Source organism: Cervus canadensis, chromosome 10, assembly GCF_019320065.1.
Source record: "Cervus canadensis isolate Bull #8, Minnesota chromosome 10, ASM1932006v1, whole genome shotgun sequence".
Classification (NCBI taxonomy): Eukaryota; Metazoa; Chordata; class Mammalia; order Artiodactyla; family Cervidae; genus Cervus; species Cervus canadensis.
In genome coordinates this window covers 77,533,462-77,550,421 of record NC_057395.1, presented here as the reverse complement: position 1 = coordinate 77,550,421, position 16,960 = coordinate 77,533,462, and the positions used below count along the sequence as shown (strand labels likewise).

At 51.2% G+C, this 16,960-nt stretch overlaps 1 protein-coding gene across 6 annotated transcripts in view; it reads left to right on the top strand.

The window, feature by feature from the left end:
- Positions 1-10,281, top strand: part of NFATC2 (nuclear factor of activated T cells 2) — a 158,722-nt gene extending 148,441 nt beyond the window's left edge. For all 6 annotated transcript variants that reach the window (XM_043480066.1, XM_043480067.1, XM_043480063.1 and 3 more), the window contains one exon: positions 5,888-10,281. In XM_043480066.1, coding sequence (XP_043336001.1) covers positions 5,888-5,943 — 56 coding nt within the window. In that variant the 3' untranslated portion in view covers positions 5,944-10,281. The remainder of the gene's footprint in view (positions 1-5,887) is intronic.
- Positions 10,282-16,960: the final 6,679 nt, after the last annotated feature.

Below are 16,960 nucleotides of genomic sequence, written 5' to 3'. Positions count from 1 at the left end.
CAGGCCTCGTCAAGGGGGTTTTTGTCCTTTCCACTGAACCTCTAAGCCTGGCCCTTCTAGAAAGCTCTTCTCCAGTTCTCAGTTACCCCAGAGCCCGTGGGGATGGCCGGGGGTGGGGGGGAGAAAAGGCCACGGAGGCGCTTAGCAAGTGAAAAGCTGTGTGAACCCCGAGTCACAGGCAAGCCGAGGGGTGCAACACCCCACGCTGCCAACGGCCCCCTTTCCCCTGGCTCGTGGGGCAGTCAGGCCGGGTGCTCAGGACACAGCAGGCCAGCTCTGGAGGTCACACCTGGCCTTCAGAGTGGCTTTCCCTGAGTGCAGCTAGGGCAAGAGGGGGAAAAGCATCCAGAGGGCACATCATGGGCCTTCTGGAGTCCAGCCACCTCACCTGGCCCCACGTGGGCCCCGTCAGCACGCAGACGCGGCCCCTGGGCTCGAGCGCTGCCTCCCTGCTCCAGAGCGAAGTGCACAGACTCGGCCTCTGGGCTCGAGCGCGCTGCCTCCCTGCTCTGGGAGCCACTCTCTGGCTGCCCCGGGCTCTCGAGGGCCCGCACACGGTCTGACCAGACTTGGGAAAACATGCCTGAGGTTTGGGAGAGAAACAGGATGAGGCCCGTCCCCTCCTTCCCGGTGCTTCTTTCTCAGGGGATTAAGTTCCAAAGTCAGCAGTTAAAGGAAAGAAAGCCTAGAATAGTCAAAATTCCCTGGAAAGTCTTAAGTGGCACCTCCACTATATCTGTGTGGGTTTCTGTGTGGGACTCTGAGTGGCCACTCTCCAGCAGGCTGAAGCTGGAGCACCTCCGAGCTTGGTTAGGAGAAGGAACTCAGCATGCAGGTGTCCGGGCCCCAAGTGAACCGGAAAATTCCTGGGGCAGAGTGGGATGCTAGCAGAAATCAGTTTCAAGAAATTTAACACTGATCAACCCAGAGTTGTTTGATGAACAATACTAGTAAAAGGCACTGATTACCCCGAGTGGTACCCCTGAAAAGTAGGGAAAGAAAACATACAGTGCTTTCCTTTTTTTCTTTACCGTTGGTGTGTATACTAAAGCTGGGAAACTATCTCTCAGGCCAAATGCGGCCCCCGGCCTGTTTCATTAAAGTTTTATTGGCACACAGCCATGCCCATTTGCTCACATATTATCTGGCTGCTTTACATTTTTTTTTTAAAGCAGAGCTGAGGTGTTGAGTAAGGGGCTATAATAAAACTGAAAATATTTTTATCTGGCCCTTTACAGAAAGAGTTCATTAACCCCTGCTATATTCTTTTTATGTCTGTAGCTATTAGGATTGTTATTGATTTGTAATATCTCTTTACATATGAATGACCTTTGTCATGTAACCTGAAAACATTACAGATTTCTTTTATGGACTTTTAAAGAAAAACATATAATTTTTATAAACTTACATCTGTCTGTCTTTTCTGTCTGGTTTCAGCCCTGGGTGTCAGGTTAGAGGTCACCCTGAGGCTGTAGCCATGTTCGACATCTGTGTTTTCATCACGGCCCCTCTCTGTAAGGGTAACAAAAGGTCAGGGGTGCTTGCGGCAGACTGAACACTGCTGGCCTCAATTCTGTTCCAAGAAAGTGATTCTCAGTGACCACCTAACCACTCAGCACACACGCCTCTGCTCATTCACCTCGCAGAGGCTGCCCTGGTCTTTTCTGACTCATAGAAATGATGCTAAGGATTCCAGGGCCCCAGAAGAAAGGTGATGGCTAGCAAACTTCACAGCACAGTCTCTTTACCCATATGGTGGAGCCATGTAATTAATGTACAGGTTAATAAAATGGACTGTGGGTTCAAACCCTGATCCCTCCCCCCTCACCTGCTCTGCCGGGTAACCACCTGTCTTTTTCCATCTATAAAATGAGGATGAGTGTATTGCTGGGTGTAGTCTGAGAAGTAACCGAGGCCTTGGTACAGTGCCTGGCGTGTAGCTCTGAAAAAAAGTGAATGGCTTATACTCTTTCATGGAGAAGCAGCTCCAGGCAAACAACCTACCAACAACCCGTTTGTCAGCTGGCTGAGAGAGAAACCAAGTGGCCTAGGCTGATGGTGCAGGCCCCGTGGTGGGCTAAGGTGCGCGGTGCTGCGCACAGTTCAGCGAGCAGACAGGCGACGGGGTGAGGTGGCCCAGGAGGGGCAGAGTGCCTGGAGGACTCAGTGTTTGCTTCTGGGAGGGAGTCAGGACCTAGGCACGTATGGCGGCTTCCGGGCAAAGGTGATAGGCAGGAAGACGGGCAGGAGGGAAGGCAGGATATGGCAGGGAGAGGGGCCGTTTGGAGAACTGCCTACGGCCGATTTGGGAAGAGGCGGGAGAAGAGGTGGCGTGTGGTGGGTGCTCAGGACGTCCGCGGGATGAAGGACGTGCTGATGGCAGCGACCGGGGAGAGTGGTTTCCACACTCAGATCTCAGAGTCAGACCTGGAGCCAAATCCCAGTGTGGACAGTGTCCTGAGGCTACTGAGCCTCTTGCTAAGCTCCGCTTTCTCACTGATAGGTTACTGAGTGCTTCCCACGTGCCATGGCATCTTCAGGAGCCCAGGGTGCTGTGAGGGAACAAGAAAACTAAAGAACAAGGATAGTGAACTGCCGGGAACTGGTATATGGAGGAGACTGAGCAACAAGCAGGGTGGGGTCGCTGCCGACTGTCCCCAGGGTTGGGGGCCAAGCAGAGCCTTGAGTGAAGTGAAGTGAAGAGGAAAAGCCGTAGAAGAGGCGGGGAGACCCGCAAACGGGCAGAGGCAGGAGGCACGCAAGGGCCTGGGGAGCATGCAGAGTGGAAGCCTGTGGTTGGCTGGGGCGTGGGCGAGGGCGACAGGAGGCGAGGTCACAGTGGGGACTAGACCAGGGGAAACGGGGGCCCAGGGCAGGGTTCTGGGGTAAAGGGGACCTTCCGCACGTAGTGGGGGCTTCCCTGGGGGCTCAGGGGTAAAGAATCCGCCTGTAATGCAGGAGACGTGGGTTCGATCCCTGGGTCTGGAAGATCCCCTGGAGAAGAGAATGGCAGCCCACCCCAGTATTCCTGACTGGTGAGTCCCACGGACAGAGGAGCCTGGCGGGCTGCAGTCCATGGGGTCATAAAGACTTGGGTACGACTTAGCAACTGAATAGCGACAGCAAAGCGCGTGGTGGGCTGAGATGGGACAGATAAAGGCGGCAAGGCCTGGGGATACAAGGGGGAGGCTCCCTGCTGACATGAGATCCATCCAGAGGCAGCGCAGCGCAGCAGCCCCTCTTCCTTTCCACCCCAGGGCTCGAAGTCGCAGAGGTGGGGCCTCTCAAGTCGGGGTGAGGTGGTCCAGGCGAGACCCCCCTCGAGGCACGTGGAGTCCACGCTTTAGCCAGACCCCCGTGAGGACAAAGCCGTGGGCACCACCCCCACCGCCTCTTCGAGAGAACGTCCTCATCCATGGCAGGGGCGGAGCGCTGAGGTTTCAGAAAAGAAAGGCTCTGCTCCCCAGAGAGGCGGCGTGGGCGCGAGGGGCCCGCCTGCACGCCCCCACCCGCCCCGCGGGGCCCGGGGCACAGCGCCCGCCAGGCTGAGAGCTGCGCACGCTCTCAGAGAGCGGGGGTGGCCCCTGTCCACCGGGCGGGGGGCTTGGCCGCCCCCCAGCTCCTAAGCCGGCCCCCAGACCCTTCTGGTGAGCACAGCTCTGCCGGCGGTTTTGCCCAGCCGTTATTTTTAGAAAACTGAGGCCATGGAGAGTTTCCATTGAGGATTGACTCCTCTCGGTTTCCTAGGTTGAGAAAACAGGAAGCCCTTCAGAATCCGGGCTTTGAAAAGCTTCGCGTGAAGCCGCACCGAGCCCCACCTCCGCCCCTGGCACCGCGCTTTCACTCCTGCCTGGCGCCCCCGCCCAGGGCCCCCAGCCCCGCATGCTTTCCCAGAGGCCGGGGAGGAGGGTGGAGGGTGGGGCTTCTGCAGCCAGCTCCTGGTTCGGGGCCCCTGGGAGGCATTGGCAGCTGGTACACAGTGCCCAGACAGAGCTGGTTAGCTGAATGCATGTAGTCATCCTCTGAGTCCCTGTCAATGGACCCATTCCTGCACGTGAGAACCGGCCGTCACTCTAATGTATCGATCCTGTGTCACTTTCTCATATGTATATACATCTGCACATACTAGTCTGCACACCAACATCTGCTATACGCTGGGGACTGGGATAATTTTCTGTGTTCTCACTTAAGCACCTCAACAACTGTAGACAGAAGGGCATGTCTTTATACAATGTGCAGAGGGGGAAACTGAGGCACAGAGCAGTTCCATCACTAAGGCAAGGCTCACACAGTGAGGAAGTGGCAGAGGTGGGTGTCCAGTCCCGGCCGCCTGGCTCTGGACCCTGAACTCTTGACCTGTCCCTGCACCTGCTTTCGGCAGGCATCTGAAGAACAGGAAGGATGCCCAATTCATTTCTGCCCCAAACGGAGCCCGCTGATGCAAAGCACTGGGTTTACTGTCCAGCACGAAGCATGGGGGCATCACTACCCATCAGAGCTGACCGCTACACAGGGCCGGGTACCTGGCATCATGCGAGGAGCCCAACATCCTCACACTCCCGAGACGTACACACCATAAGGAGTCTCACTCTGCACACGAGAACACAGGTGCGGGGAGGTGAGGTCACAGCCCATTCAGTGAGGGAGCTGTTTGCTCTCTCCTTATTCTGGGCGCTGCAGACTCATCCTGGCGGGGGTTTTCAAGGGAAAGCACCCTGAACCCAAGGGGGGCCTGGCGTGACCACGAGGGGGCTCTGCACACACCTGACAGCCCTTGCTGCTCACCTCTCTGCAGTTCCAGGATGAGATTGAGATGAGAAAACACAGGAGGAGGAGCCTGTGGGAAGACATTGAGTGCTGGAACGGGGAGGGGGGATCCATCTACCGTTGAAGGGGTCCCAGGGGGTCTGCCCCCCGCTTCTGCCCCTGGGGCCAGTCCCCACAATCAGCTGCAATAACCAAGGTGCACACACACCCTTGAGGGCGGTGCACAAGCCTGCCTGGCGTCCGGCTGCCGATGACGGCAGCTTTCCCCAAGAACGCTGAGGGCAGGCTTTTTGTGATTGCCATTCTCCCAGGACCTTCCCGTCCTGGTCCTGACTCTGAGAGCCGGTGCCTCAGAGAGGTGGTGAGAAGGGGGGAGGAGGAAAGAGAAGGGGGAGGAGGGGGAGGAGGGGAGGGGAGAGGAGAGGAGAGGAGGGGGAGGAGGGGAGAGGAGGGCTAGTTCCCTGACGCCAGTGGCTGGCATCGCCTTGTTGGTTCCCTGCGGATTCCCCAGTGTCTCCTGGGGCAGCGGGTGATGGAACTTTGCAGAGTCCCTGGAGGACGCTGGTACTTGAGAAGGCTCATAGTTTGACCAAGGAGGAGGGGTGAGGGGTGGAATTCCCGCCTGTGCTGGAAGAGATGGGAGATTTTGTCTGCACTGCCGGCTTAGTCCTTGTGGTGGCTCCGCCCACTCCCCTTTTAAAGGCCCCTCTTGAGAGCTGTAGGTTTTGTGGGTCAAGCTGTGTTTTGGTCACACAGTGGGTGTTTTCTGGACGTCCCAGTAACAGACAGAGTTTGGTATAAGTAAAGCACCTCAGTGCATTCAATAAAAAAGGAGACTGTGTTTCCCTGTGGCCCAGCTCCATTCCTGCCATCACAAGTTTTAAATGTCACCATGTGGGCAATTTTCACTAACAAACCCATACCACAAAACAGCATCATTTTGGGGGGGGGGGGTGTCACAATGTGGGAAGGCATTTCTTATGTTAAAAGTTGTCGAATGTATTATCGCAAAGCACAAAAACCTGTTTTATAAAACAGCCCGCTTGAATTAGGTTCTAGAAAGCTGACCACATTCGTGTTTTTCCTGCCATCTCACTTGCCCCTTCTCTTTCTTTTGTAGTCAATGAAATTATCAGGAAGGAGTTTTCAGGACCTCCCGCCCGAAATCAGACGTAGAAGTCATTAGCAGGACACCGTCCATCCACAAGGCTGACCCTGGAGCCTCCCATGGCCCCTGGCCCTCCGCCCCAGCGTCCACCCTGCCCCGGGGCTGCGGGCAGGGCCAAGTACCCGCCGAAAGCTAACCTTCATCCCTGAGCTCGCCGCCTTTCTCTCTGCATCCCGGGTCCTGCTCTAACCCCCAAAGAGCATCTCCGTTGACTTTGATGGTGTCCCATCCAAGCCTTAAGTGCCTGCTGACCCCAGATACATTCTGAACAAGACCGGCCGCTGGAACAGAAGATGAGGGTGTGGCAACTGAACCCCAGCCCTCGCCTTCACTTTCTTGGGTCACCAATACAACTCTTGTACCTTTTGAAGCAAAGGAGGTTCTTCAACAGAGCAACCAAAGGAACGTGACTTAGCTGACAGGCTGGAGAGAAACAGAGAAGCGGCCCATCCTCACCTAGTGGTCGCATGGGCCTCACCGTGGATGGGCCACAGCTCAAGCTTGGTTTTTAGATTTTCTGCTTCTGAAGCAAAAAACAAACCCGATCTGGCTTATACAAGTTTACCTGTTAAAACTTCTTGGCCTTAAGTTATGACATGTGTATGTCCCCCTCCCCCCACCTTCTCTGCTTTCAAAAAGCTGGCTGGAGGTGGAGGGGGGGCTTCTCGGCCAGCTGCCCTGCCCCCTGCATCGGACTGGTGGGCCTCACCCCAGCTGCGGGGAGAGCGCCGTCCACTGCAGCCGGACAAGCTTCACAACTCTCTGCTCTCCCCACGTACTTTTCTCCAACAGCCCAAGCGCTTTTCCATAATATAGTTAAGAAGAATCTCAAGCATGTGCATTGAATTTTGAGAAGGAATGGCAGAAGGGCTGAAGCAACCCCCAACCCACAAACAAAAACCCAAAACCACGCAGGTATCTTTGTTAAGTGAAGTGTGGTCATTGGCAGGTCCAAGTGTTTCAGTGGGTGGGTTCCTCCAGGAAGAACGCTGAATCCCCTGTCCGGCCTAGACTCAAAGTGGGACACACCAGCTAGGGATCTGACTCCAGAGTTCGCTGGTTACCTTTACCTGGACCATTGAAACCTGCCCCTCTCCCCCACCCCCAAAGACACATCTACATCACCTGCTTCATCCAGCACAAAAGTGACCTAAATAGAAGCAAACCCACTCCCTGCACAGCCCTCAATCTGAAGGCTCTCGGCTCAGACCACTCAGAAGGGGTACGCAGTGTACGCCCCCATCCTGTTTCTGTGGAGTGCACCCACAAGAGTCTGTCTCCCTTAGGGCAACTTTTGCAAACAAATAAAACACTCCAAGTTCTTGGCAGGTGAGTTTTTAATCACACAGATGTTTGTTTACACTAATTGCAGAAACCCAGGACAGGCCAGGGATTCCTTTTCAGATGTTAATTGCTTCTCCCCTAATCGGCTTGGAGTGTAAATATTCCTAGCAGTCTTCAAAAGGCTTTGATCAGGCCTGCCGCCTTGTAGAGTTGAGATGGGTAGCACTTAGGGTTCCCCATGGGTTTTCTAAGTCCTGGCTTTGTTGTCAAGTCTCCCCAGAGAGGGAAAACCTTTTGACAGCTGGACCAGAACCCAGGACCTGGTGACCTGGGCTGCTGTCTTTGGGGCTCCAGAGAGAGAACACAATGCCTTTGCAGCCGTGTCTGTCCCCTTTCGGTCAGGACCTTGCATTTCTTTTCCCCCAAGGACGGGGACTTTTCCCACCCACCCCAGGCAGAGTTTAGCAAAATTCTTTTCAACAAACAGTATCAGTAAGAAGCTGACCGCCATTGCGAGATGCAGACTTTCTGGGATGCAAAATTCTTCCTCACTGGTAAAGAGTTCCTTATCTAAGCAGCTTTACCCAAAGAACTCTCCAGCAATAGTGACTTCACGGGGAAGGGGCTCAAGCGTTTGGTAAGCAGTCTATTCTCACTTGACCTGGCTGGGAGCCATTTTTCTTTTTTTGCACATGAGGGAACTTGGCCTTTCCTCGGTTATCTGAATGTTTTACCCAAGTGCCTTCCTGCTATTGTAGCAAAGTCGCTCAGCTGCATTGTGCATGAGGTGAAAAAGGACTAATGCGTTTTCCGTCACTGTTCTAACCATGTTAGTGCAAAGGGCCTCCTAGTAGCTCAGAATTCTGTACGTATAGGTGTATGTGCTTGTGTCTGTGAGACACACACTTTTTTCCGAAGACATCCTAGCTGGGTATTATAGGAAGCACTTTCATAAACAGCTATACCAAATAACAAGGGAAACAGAAGCATTAGATTTGAGACATAAACAGGCAAGAGAACGTGTAATAGGATGTGACAGCAATCAAGAAAGTTTTGTCAGTGACAGAGGCCAGGGGGACGTTTCGCCAAGTAAACTGTTCGTGAAATATTTTCAGTATGGGAAGAGGCAATAGGGCCTCAAAGAGAGAGAAAAAGGATGTCTAAACTGTCAAGATGGGTGTGTTGCACGTGTGTTAGAAGGATCTGTTAGGTGGAGGTTTGCACTTGCTACATCCAAGGTCATGTAAATAGATAACCCTTCCAACAGCAATCTGCCCTGTTGCTGAATGTAGTATATTTCCAAAGTTTGCGAGTCTTCCTGTATTGTACAAAAAACTGCTGCTTGATAATATATAATGGCAACCCCAAATTAATGAGTATGGTATTAAATTTTATTTTCTTATCTGTATTTTTATGCTTTGTATCTGTCCTCAAAATATCACATCCTTGTTGGAATTAGAAAATATTTATAAGTGGTTAAAAATCTTTTTTAAATGTCTCTTTTTGCATACCTGTTGAGGATTGTTTTCCTTGAGAGAGAGGATGTATTCCTGAAGACGTGTTACTCATTCCAGGAGAACAAAACAAAAGCAGCCCACCTCAGAGCCCGTGTCTCCCGTCCTGGGAGAGGCCACATCCAGAGGCAGGGGCGGGATGGCTTCGTGGGAGGCGGCGGCCCTGGGTGCTGCCTGCGGATGCTGCCAGCTTCGGCTCTGAGCCGCCTTCTGTCACTGGGCACTGGGCAGTGTCTCGGGCCCCAGGAAGTGACCAGGAGGTGATTCTGAGGTGACGGAACTGCCCGTGTTGTAGTGGGGAGTCTAAAAAGGCTCCTATCCACAGAACACGAGCGCAGGCTGAGGCTGACTGAGCCGACTCAATCCGGGCAGACAGACACGTCACCCAAGGGGCGTGAGAACTCTGGGGAACCCAGAGACACCACGCTGGCGAATCCCAGCGACTCCTTCCAAGGTCGGGGACGCGTGGACGCAGCCTTTCTTGTTTGCATCCAGTGGTCAAGCCATCCCTCCCAGGAAGCCAGCCTTGGCCGGCGTGGGAGCTGTCACATGCACACAGATCGGAAGCCGATGTGTTCTCATCTGTCACTCTGAACTAAAGGGAGGCTTGGGTGTGTTTATTTTCATGTCAAACCCCTTCCAAGTGCTTTTTATTTGTTCAGAATTGAAAGAATGTCAGGGTCTGGTTAACAACTGTTTGCTTAACATTCACAAGAGGCACAGGGGTTGTGACATTTTTGACAAGCTGGGGTAAGCCTTCCTGAGCTCACTCTCGGAGGGCCAGCCCCTTAGTGGGTCCCCAACACATCTTAACCCTGGGTCTTGGGCACTAAATCTCATGGAGCCAAACCAGCCGATGCAAACGGTTTTCCTGCATTCCAGTGACTGCCTAAGGAAAAGAAGCATCACATGAAACTGATCCCAAACATCAACTTCTTTCAGTTTTCATGAGTGTCTTGAGTTATAGCCAACACCACTGTCTTAATTCTGTTTGAATACGAACTTTTCTGGTGGTTGGTGAGCTAGCTGTGCTCCCTAAGCCAGCTCCCCTCTCAAAAATACAAGCTGGGGTGTTGAGTGCCGGAAGAAAGGATTAAAACCCTGCCCTTAAGCAGCTGCTGGCCAATTAGAGTAAACTCTGCCTGCCAGTTCGGGCTTTAGATGCAAATGATGCCATTAGCAGGTGCTTTCAGCACGCTGATTGGCCTGAACTGATGGAGGCCGTGGCTGGGACAAGCTGAGCACCTTGACACACATCTTGTCAAAGAACCTCACTCACCGCTGTTGCCTCTTGAGCCCTCAGAGGGGAGAAGATGTTAAGAATGTCCTTGTTAACTCTCCAACAGATAAAAAGTCTCTCTCCCGGGGTGGTGCTGGAAGGCTTAAAGATTTTGAAAATCTTGACTGTTAAAAAGGAGTTTGAATACATCACATTCCTATGCAAAATGTTTTTAATCTCCAGTTTAATGTAGTTTATTTTTGCTATATGTAAAGTATTTTTATACGGCTTGTATCATGATAGTTTAGCAATAAAACTGTTGAAAGCAATGGCTCCTTGGGTGTATCTCTTCTTCTATAGAGATGCTGTTCAAATACCCCCTTCCATTCTGAGTTCATACAGCAGGGACTGTTTTTTTTGTGTGCATGAACCATGCGTGGCTCTCCTGCTCGTCTCAGCCCTATGAGACCGGCACTTACCCATTTTACTTCTGACCTGATGCTTATTATCACTTTCAGAAAAGTATCCATTAGGCTGCGTCGGGTCTTCGCTGCCGCACGCAGGGTTCTGTCACATCAGGCGGGACCTTCTGCTGTGGTTCATGGGCTCCGCAGCTGCATGCATGCCACGGCAGGGGGACCTTGGTTCCCTGACCAGGGATCGAACCTGAGTCCCCTGCACTGCAAGGCACTTTCTTAATCACTAGTGGTGGTTGGTTTAGTCGCTAAGTCGTGTCAGACTCTTGCGACCCCATGGACTGGGAATCTACCAGGTTCCTCTGTGCATGGGATTTTCCAGTCAAGAATACTGGAGTGGGTTGCCATTTCCTTCTCCAGGGGATCTTCCTAACCCAGGAATCGAACCCGTATCTCCTGTACTGCAGGCAGATTCTTTACTGACTGAGCTAGAAGGGAAGCCCAAAAGGTAGTTTGCATGTGTTGAAAGGGAAAGTCGCTCAGTCGTGTCTGCCTCTTTGCAACCCCATGGACTGTACAGGCCATGGAATTCTCCAGGCCAGTATACTGGAGTGGGTAGCCTTTCCCTTCTCCAGGGGATCTTCCCGATCCAGGAATCGAACCAGGGTCTCCTGCGTCGCAGGCAAATTCTTTACCAACTGAGCTATGATGGAAGAGGGAACTCCTCATCACTTTATATTTACAGATTTATTATAAAGGATACAGCTCTGGAAGAGATGGAAGAGATGCATAGGGCAAGATCTGGAGAAGGGGCTCAAAGCTTCTCTGCCGTCTCTGGGCTCATCACCCTCCCCGTCCAGCACCTCGATTCACCAACTCAGAAGCTCTCCAAGCCTAGTCATTAGAGATTTTTACCATGGTTTCATTATGTATGTGTGACTGATTAAATCACAGGCCACAGGTGACCAGAGCCCTTCTCTGCCCTCTGGAGGTTCCGGGGCCGAAGATTTCAACCCTCCATCATGCCTCTTTCAGCAGCCAGTCCCCTCTGGCAGCTCTCTAGGGGCCCAACCACCAACCATCTCATTAGCATACAAAAGACACTCCTAATACTCTGCAGAGGACCTCCCTGGCGGTTCAGATGGTGGGCTACAGTCCATGGAGTCACAAGAATCAGACACGACCTGGAGACTAAACCACCACCTCCAATGCTCAGGAGGCTGTGTGGAAGGAACCACGACCTCTGACATCAGAATCCCAAGGTGACAGCCGTGAGCTCGGTCTGGATTTGCCCTATCCCCTCCCTGCTCCCCCACTGCAGCTCAGCTGTGACGTGTCTCTAGACCCCTTTAGAAGTAGCATGGTGGCCACCTTGGGCCAGCTCGCAGGGGGCCCCAGAGCTCTTACAGGGAACTGGGCTACGCTGGTCACTTGGAAGGCGAAACAGTCTCCTGGCTGGAATGTTTTACAAAATCCCCAAGTTCCCCCAAATTATCTTTTACCATCAAACCCACAAGCAGAATTGGATATTATAAAGACTAGAATTTTCCGGATGGCTTCCTCTTTATAACAGTTTTTTCTCCTTATAGCTAAAGCATCTATGAGGTTTGGGAAAAGGTTGCTATTAAAAGTCTTAAAGTAATACAGTTCAAAGGTCATCCCACTCTTCAGTGCATCCCCTAAACCCCAGGGAAGCAGGGTCCCTGTCCCAGGCCCTGTGCTTCAGGGACCCACTCCACCCCACCATAGCCTGCATTTGGGATACCTTCTTGGGGACTTCCCAAGCCCCTGCCAGTGCCTGGAACCAGCTGTTCCATGTGGCTAGGGCATCCCAAGCATACACAGGGTCTTGCATGACTGCTGGCTTGAAATGCCCCTGGTCCCCCCTCTAATGGGGCCATCTCATCCATTTCCTTCAGGGCACAAGGTCAGCCAGACATCCCAAAGAGCTCCAGGACCCACACCTATGGGGCCCAGCCAGCTTCCAGAAGAGCTTCCTGGTGAGCAGATTGCTCCTAATGGTCAGCACAGGATTTTCACTTTCATGGGATCGTGTGGGGCTGGGCCAACAGAACGGGGCTGAAATATTGATTTGCATGTGCACATGCTCAGCCGCTTCAGTTGTGTTCGACTCTTTGCAACCCCATGGACCACAGCCTGCCAGGCTCCTCTGTCCATGGCATTTTCCCAGTGAGAATACTGAAGTGAGTTGCCACGCCTTCCTCCAGGGGATCTTCCCGACCCAAGGATCAAACCCGCATCTTCTCCCGCATTGCAGGCAGGTTCTTTACCACTGAGCCACCGGAGAAGCCCATGAAATGTTGATTTGAGTATGACTCAAATCACTTATAAATACAAGAGTCCCACCAGAAATATTTTCCAGGAACCCACCCCCACATTCACCCTAGCAGCAGCTCTGCCCCTTCACGATTTTTGCTGTACCTGTATACATCTGGTTCTCTTTAAATTCACTCACCTTCTGAAAACCTCATGTCCCTTTTCCTGAATAGGACCCAGAATCATCTGAAGCAGAAAACAAAATATAAACCTATATAGATAAAACTATATGACCGTTTAAAAAATAAATTTGTTCTACATTTATGTGAGCTACGCTTGGTAAACAAATTCAGCTTGTGCCTCAGTTTCCCCAGATGTAAAATGAAGCTAAGAATAGTCCCTGTTTCACAGGCAGAGCTTAATGCATGTTAACTATTAATACATCTACTAGTTAAAATGTTGGGAAACTTAATAGTCAAAGGTGGGTTTCAATTCCCCAATATCTGGAAGGAAGCATTCAGAGCTTTGATGATAGGTCTTAAATTTTTCTAACTGGATAGCTAGTTAACCAACTAGTTAACTAGTTAAAGCCCCAAACTTGAACTTATCCAACTTTCAAATCCTGAAACAAAAGGGAAACACACCCTGGGGCATCCAACCTCCCCTCCCTGGGGAGACTTTACATTCTGCTGATGTCCCTTGCTCCCTGAAGCAGAGAGGTGTACACGTCTGTGCTGAGGAGAAGTGTAACACTGGCTTATAACACGTGGGAAATTAAAGAAGAAACAGAGCTTCCAGGAGAAAACACAACGCTGACTCCTACACAACCTTCTCAGGTTCACAGAAGGGAAGGAAACGGGTTTCCTGGCGAGGGCAGGTTGACTGTGAAATAACCCGGTGATGGAGGCACAGACCACAGGCACCACTAGGAGATGAGAGCAGAGCAGCTTCTTTTGCTTGAGGAGCCCTGGGAGCTGCGATGAGCTGGACCAAGCTTCCTGCAAAGAGGGCTCCCACTCTAAACTGTCTCTGCTTCCACTCTCCCAATAAAATTCACAAGTCCAGCCTGGTAAGTGGCTTAATACAGAGTTATCACCAAAGAGATGGAAACCCTTGCTTCACCGCAGGACTTTTTGGGAACTCTTGGTTTACTAGAGTTTTTAAACTCAAATTCTGCACTGGGACTTTCCTAGTGGTCCAGTGGCTAAGAATCTGCCTGCCAGGAGAGGGTGGGACGAATTGAGAGAGTAGCGTTGAAATATACACATTACCATGTGTAAAATAGATGGCTAGTGGGAAGTTGCTATACCACACAGGAACTCAACCTGGTGCTCTGTGACAACTGAAAGGAGTAGGATGGGGTGGGAGGCAGGAGGTAGGTTCAAGAGGGAGGGAACATATGTGTAACTATGGCTGATTCACGTTAATATATGGCAGAAACCACCACAAAACTGTAAAGTCATTCTCCTCCAGTTAAAAATAAACGGGCTCCCCCGGTGACTCAGACAGTAAATCCGCCTGCAGTGCAGGAGACTCAGGTTTGATCCCTGGTCAGGAAGATCCCCTGCAGAAGGGAATGGAAAACCACTCCAGTATTCTTGCCTGGAGAATTCCATGCACAGAGGAGCCTGGCGGGCTACAGTCCACGGGGTCGCAGAGTCGGACACGACTGAGCGACTGACACAGACATAGCCACACTCACAGATTTTTTAAAGCAGAATCCACCTGCCAACGCAGAGGACACAGATTCGACCCCTGGTCTGGAAGACTCCACATGCCTAGGGATGACTAAACTGGCATGCCACAGCTACCGAAACCTGCATGCCTTAGCGCCCATGCTCGCAGCAAGAGAAGCCCACGGGCCAGAGAAGGACAGCAGCCCCCACTCACCACACGAGAAAGCCCGCGTGCAGCAACCTGGTACCAGCACAGCCAAGAAATAAAATTCTGCGTTGAACTCCAGACACAAAGTATGGCGGCAATCGAATCTTAGCTTTTTTTTTTTTTTTTTAAGTGGAGGTCAGAGGGAGCAGCTGAGGGCTTTCTATGAGCTACTGATGAAACACCCCAGATCATAAGGTTGCTGGTATCCGCTGGTTCTCAAAACATCAGGGCTGCCATGGAGATCTGATCAAGAGCTCTCTGCAATTAATACCTTCAGGACAGTTCCTGAGGAAAAGCATTCATAGGACCGTAATGGCACTGGATTTTACATACACCCTCCCTCACATACCTGCTCTGGATTCACACTGTCTGTGTGACTTCTCCATTCTGACAATCAGGAGGCATCTCTAGCTCAACACGCCCCCAACCTCCCTAATTTTCAATCTCCTCTCTCCACTGCCTAGCCCCAATCCTCTAGCACACCCTGTTTTATGACACGTGTTTATGACAACACCATCTAAGCAGCTGGATCTTTCATGTCCCTGGGCCTCCACACATCAGCAAGCTTTGGTGGCTCCATCTCTGGAATCCCACCTCTCTGTCTCGGGCCTGCTGGACCACCTTTACCTTCATGCCCTGGCCACCCTGGCTCATACCCACCCGCCCTGTCTGCACACTGACTTCCCTTTGCATTTTTTTCTTTCCCCAAATTTATGAAGGCATGATTGACAAAGTGTGTATAGTTAAGACGTACAACATGGTTATCTTGATACGTTAAAAACTGTGAAACTGGAGGAGATTAAGATGGCAGAGTAGAAGGATGTGCACTCAATCTTCTCCTGCCAGAGCACCAAAATCACAACTAGCTGTTGAACAACCATCGACAGGGACACTGGAACCTACCAAAAAAAGATACCTCACATCCAAGGACAAAGGAGAAGCCACACCGAAACCGTAGGAGGGGAACAATTATAATAAAATCAAATCCTATACCCGCTGGGTGGGCAACTCACAAACCGGAGAAGAGTAATACCAGAGAAGTTCTGGCACCGCCGTGAAGGTTTTAGCCCCACCTCAGGCTCCCCAGCCTGGGGACCAGGAATTCCCAGGGAATCTGACTGAGGGCCAGTGGGATTTGACTGCAGAGCTTCCATGGGACGAGGGGAAACAGACTCGTGGAGGGCACAAACAGGGTCTTGTGCACACCAGGACCCAGGGGAGAGGAGCAGCGACCCCACAGGAGACTGAGCCAGACCTACCTGTGAGTGTCTGGGGGTCTCCTGCAGAAGGGTGGGCCGGAAGTGGCCTGCCACGGCAGTGGGGGCACTGGCGGTGGCAGTCGTGGGAGATGCGTCTCAGCAAAGTCCTCTTGGGGGTACCAACAGCCCTACTATAGAAGCCGACAGACTCCAGGACTGGGTCACCTCAGGCCAAACAGGGAGGGAGCAGAGCCTCCACCATCAGCAGGACTGAATTAAAAGTTTTACTGAGCATGGCCTGCCCACCACAGCAAGACCCAGCTTTCCCCACAGCCAATCCCTACCATCAGGAAGCTTGCACAAGCCTCATCCACCAAAGGTCAGACAGAAGGAATAAGAACTACAATCCCATCAGCCTCCAGAACAAATACCACAATCACAGAAAGCGACCCAAAATGAAAAGAAGTAGGATTATGTCCCAGATGAAGGAACAAGATAAATGCCCAGAAAAACAACTAAATGAAGTGGAGATAGGCAACCCCCCAGAAAAAGAATTCAGAATGACAGTGAAAATAAATCAGGATCTCGGAAAAAGAATGAAGGCAAAGATTGAGAAGATGCAAGAAATGTTTACCAAGGACCTAGAAGAACTAAAGAACAAACAAACAGAGGTGAACAATACACGAGAAGAATGGGTAAGTAACCTGGAAGACAGAACTCAATGAATTTGGTAAAGTTAAAGTTGCAGGTTACAAAGTTAATACACAGAAGTTTAATGCATTTCTATACATTAACAATGAAAGATCAGAAAGAAATTCAAGATGCAATTCCATTTACCATTGCATCAAAAAGAATAAAATACCTAGGAATAAACCTACCTAAGGAGACAAAAGACCTGTACTCCAAAAACTATAAGATGCTGATGAAAGAAATTGAAGACAACAAACAGATGGAAAGATATACCACATTCGTAGACTGAAAAAAATCAATGTTGTCAGAATGGCTATGCTACCCAAGGTAATCTACAGATTCAGTGCAATCCCTATCAAATTACCAATAGCATCTTTCATAGAATTAGAACAAAAAAATCTCAATATTTGTATGAAGACATAAAAGACCCCAAATGGCCAAAGGAATCTTGAAAAAGGAAAAAAAAAAAAAAGGGAGCTGGAAGAATCAGGCTCCCAGACTATACTACAAATCTACAGTCATCAAAACAGTATGGTGCTGGC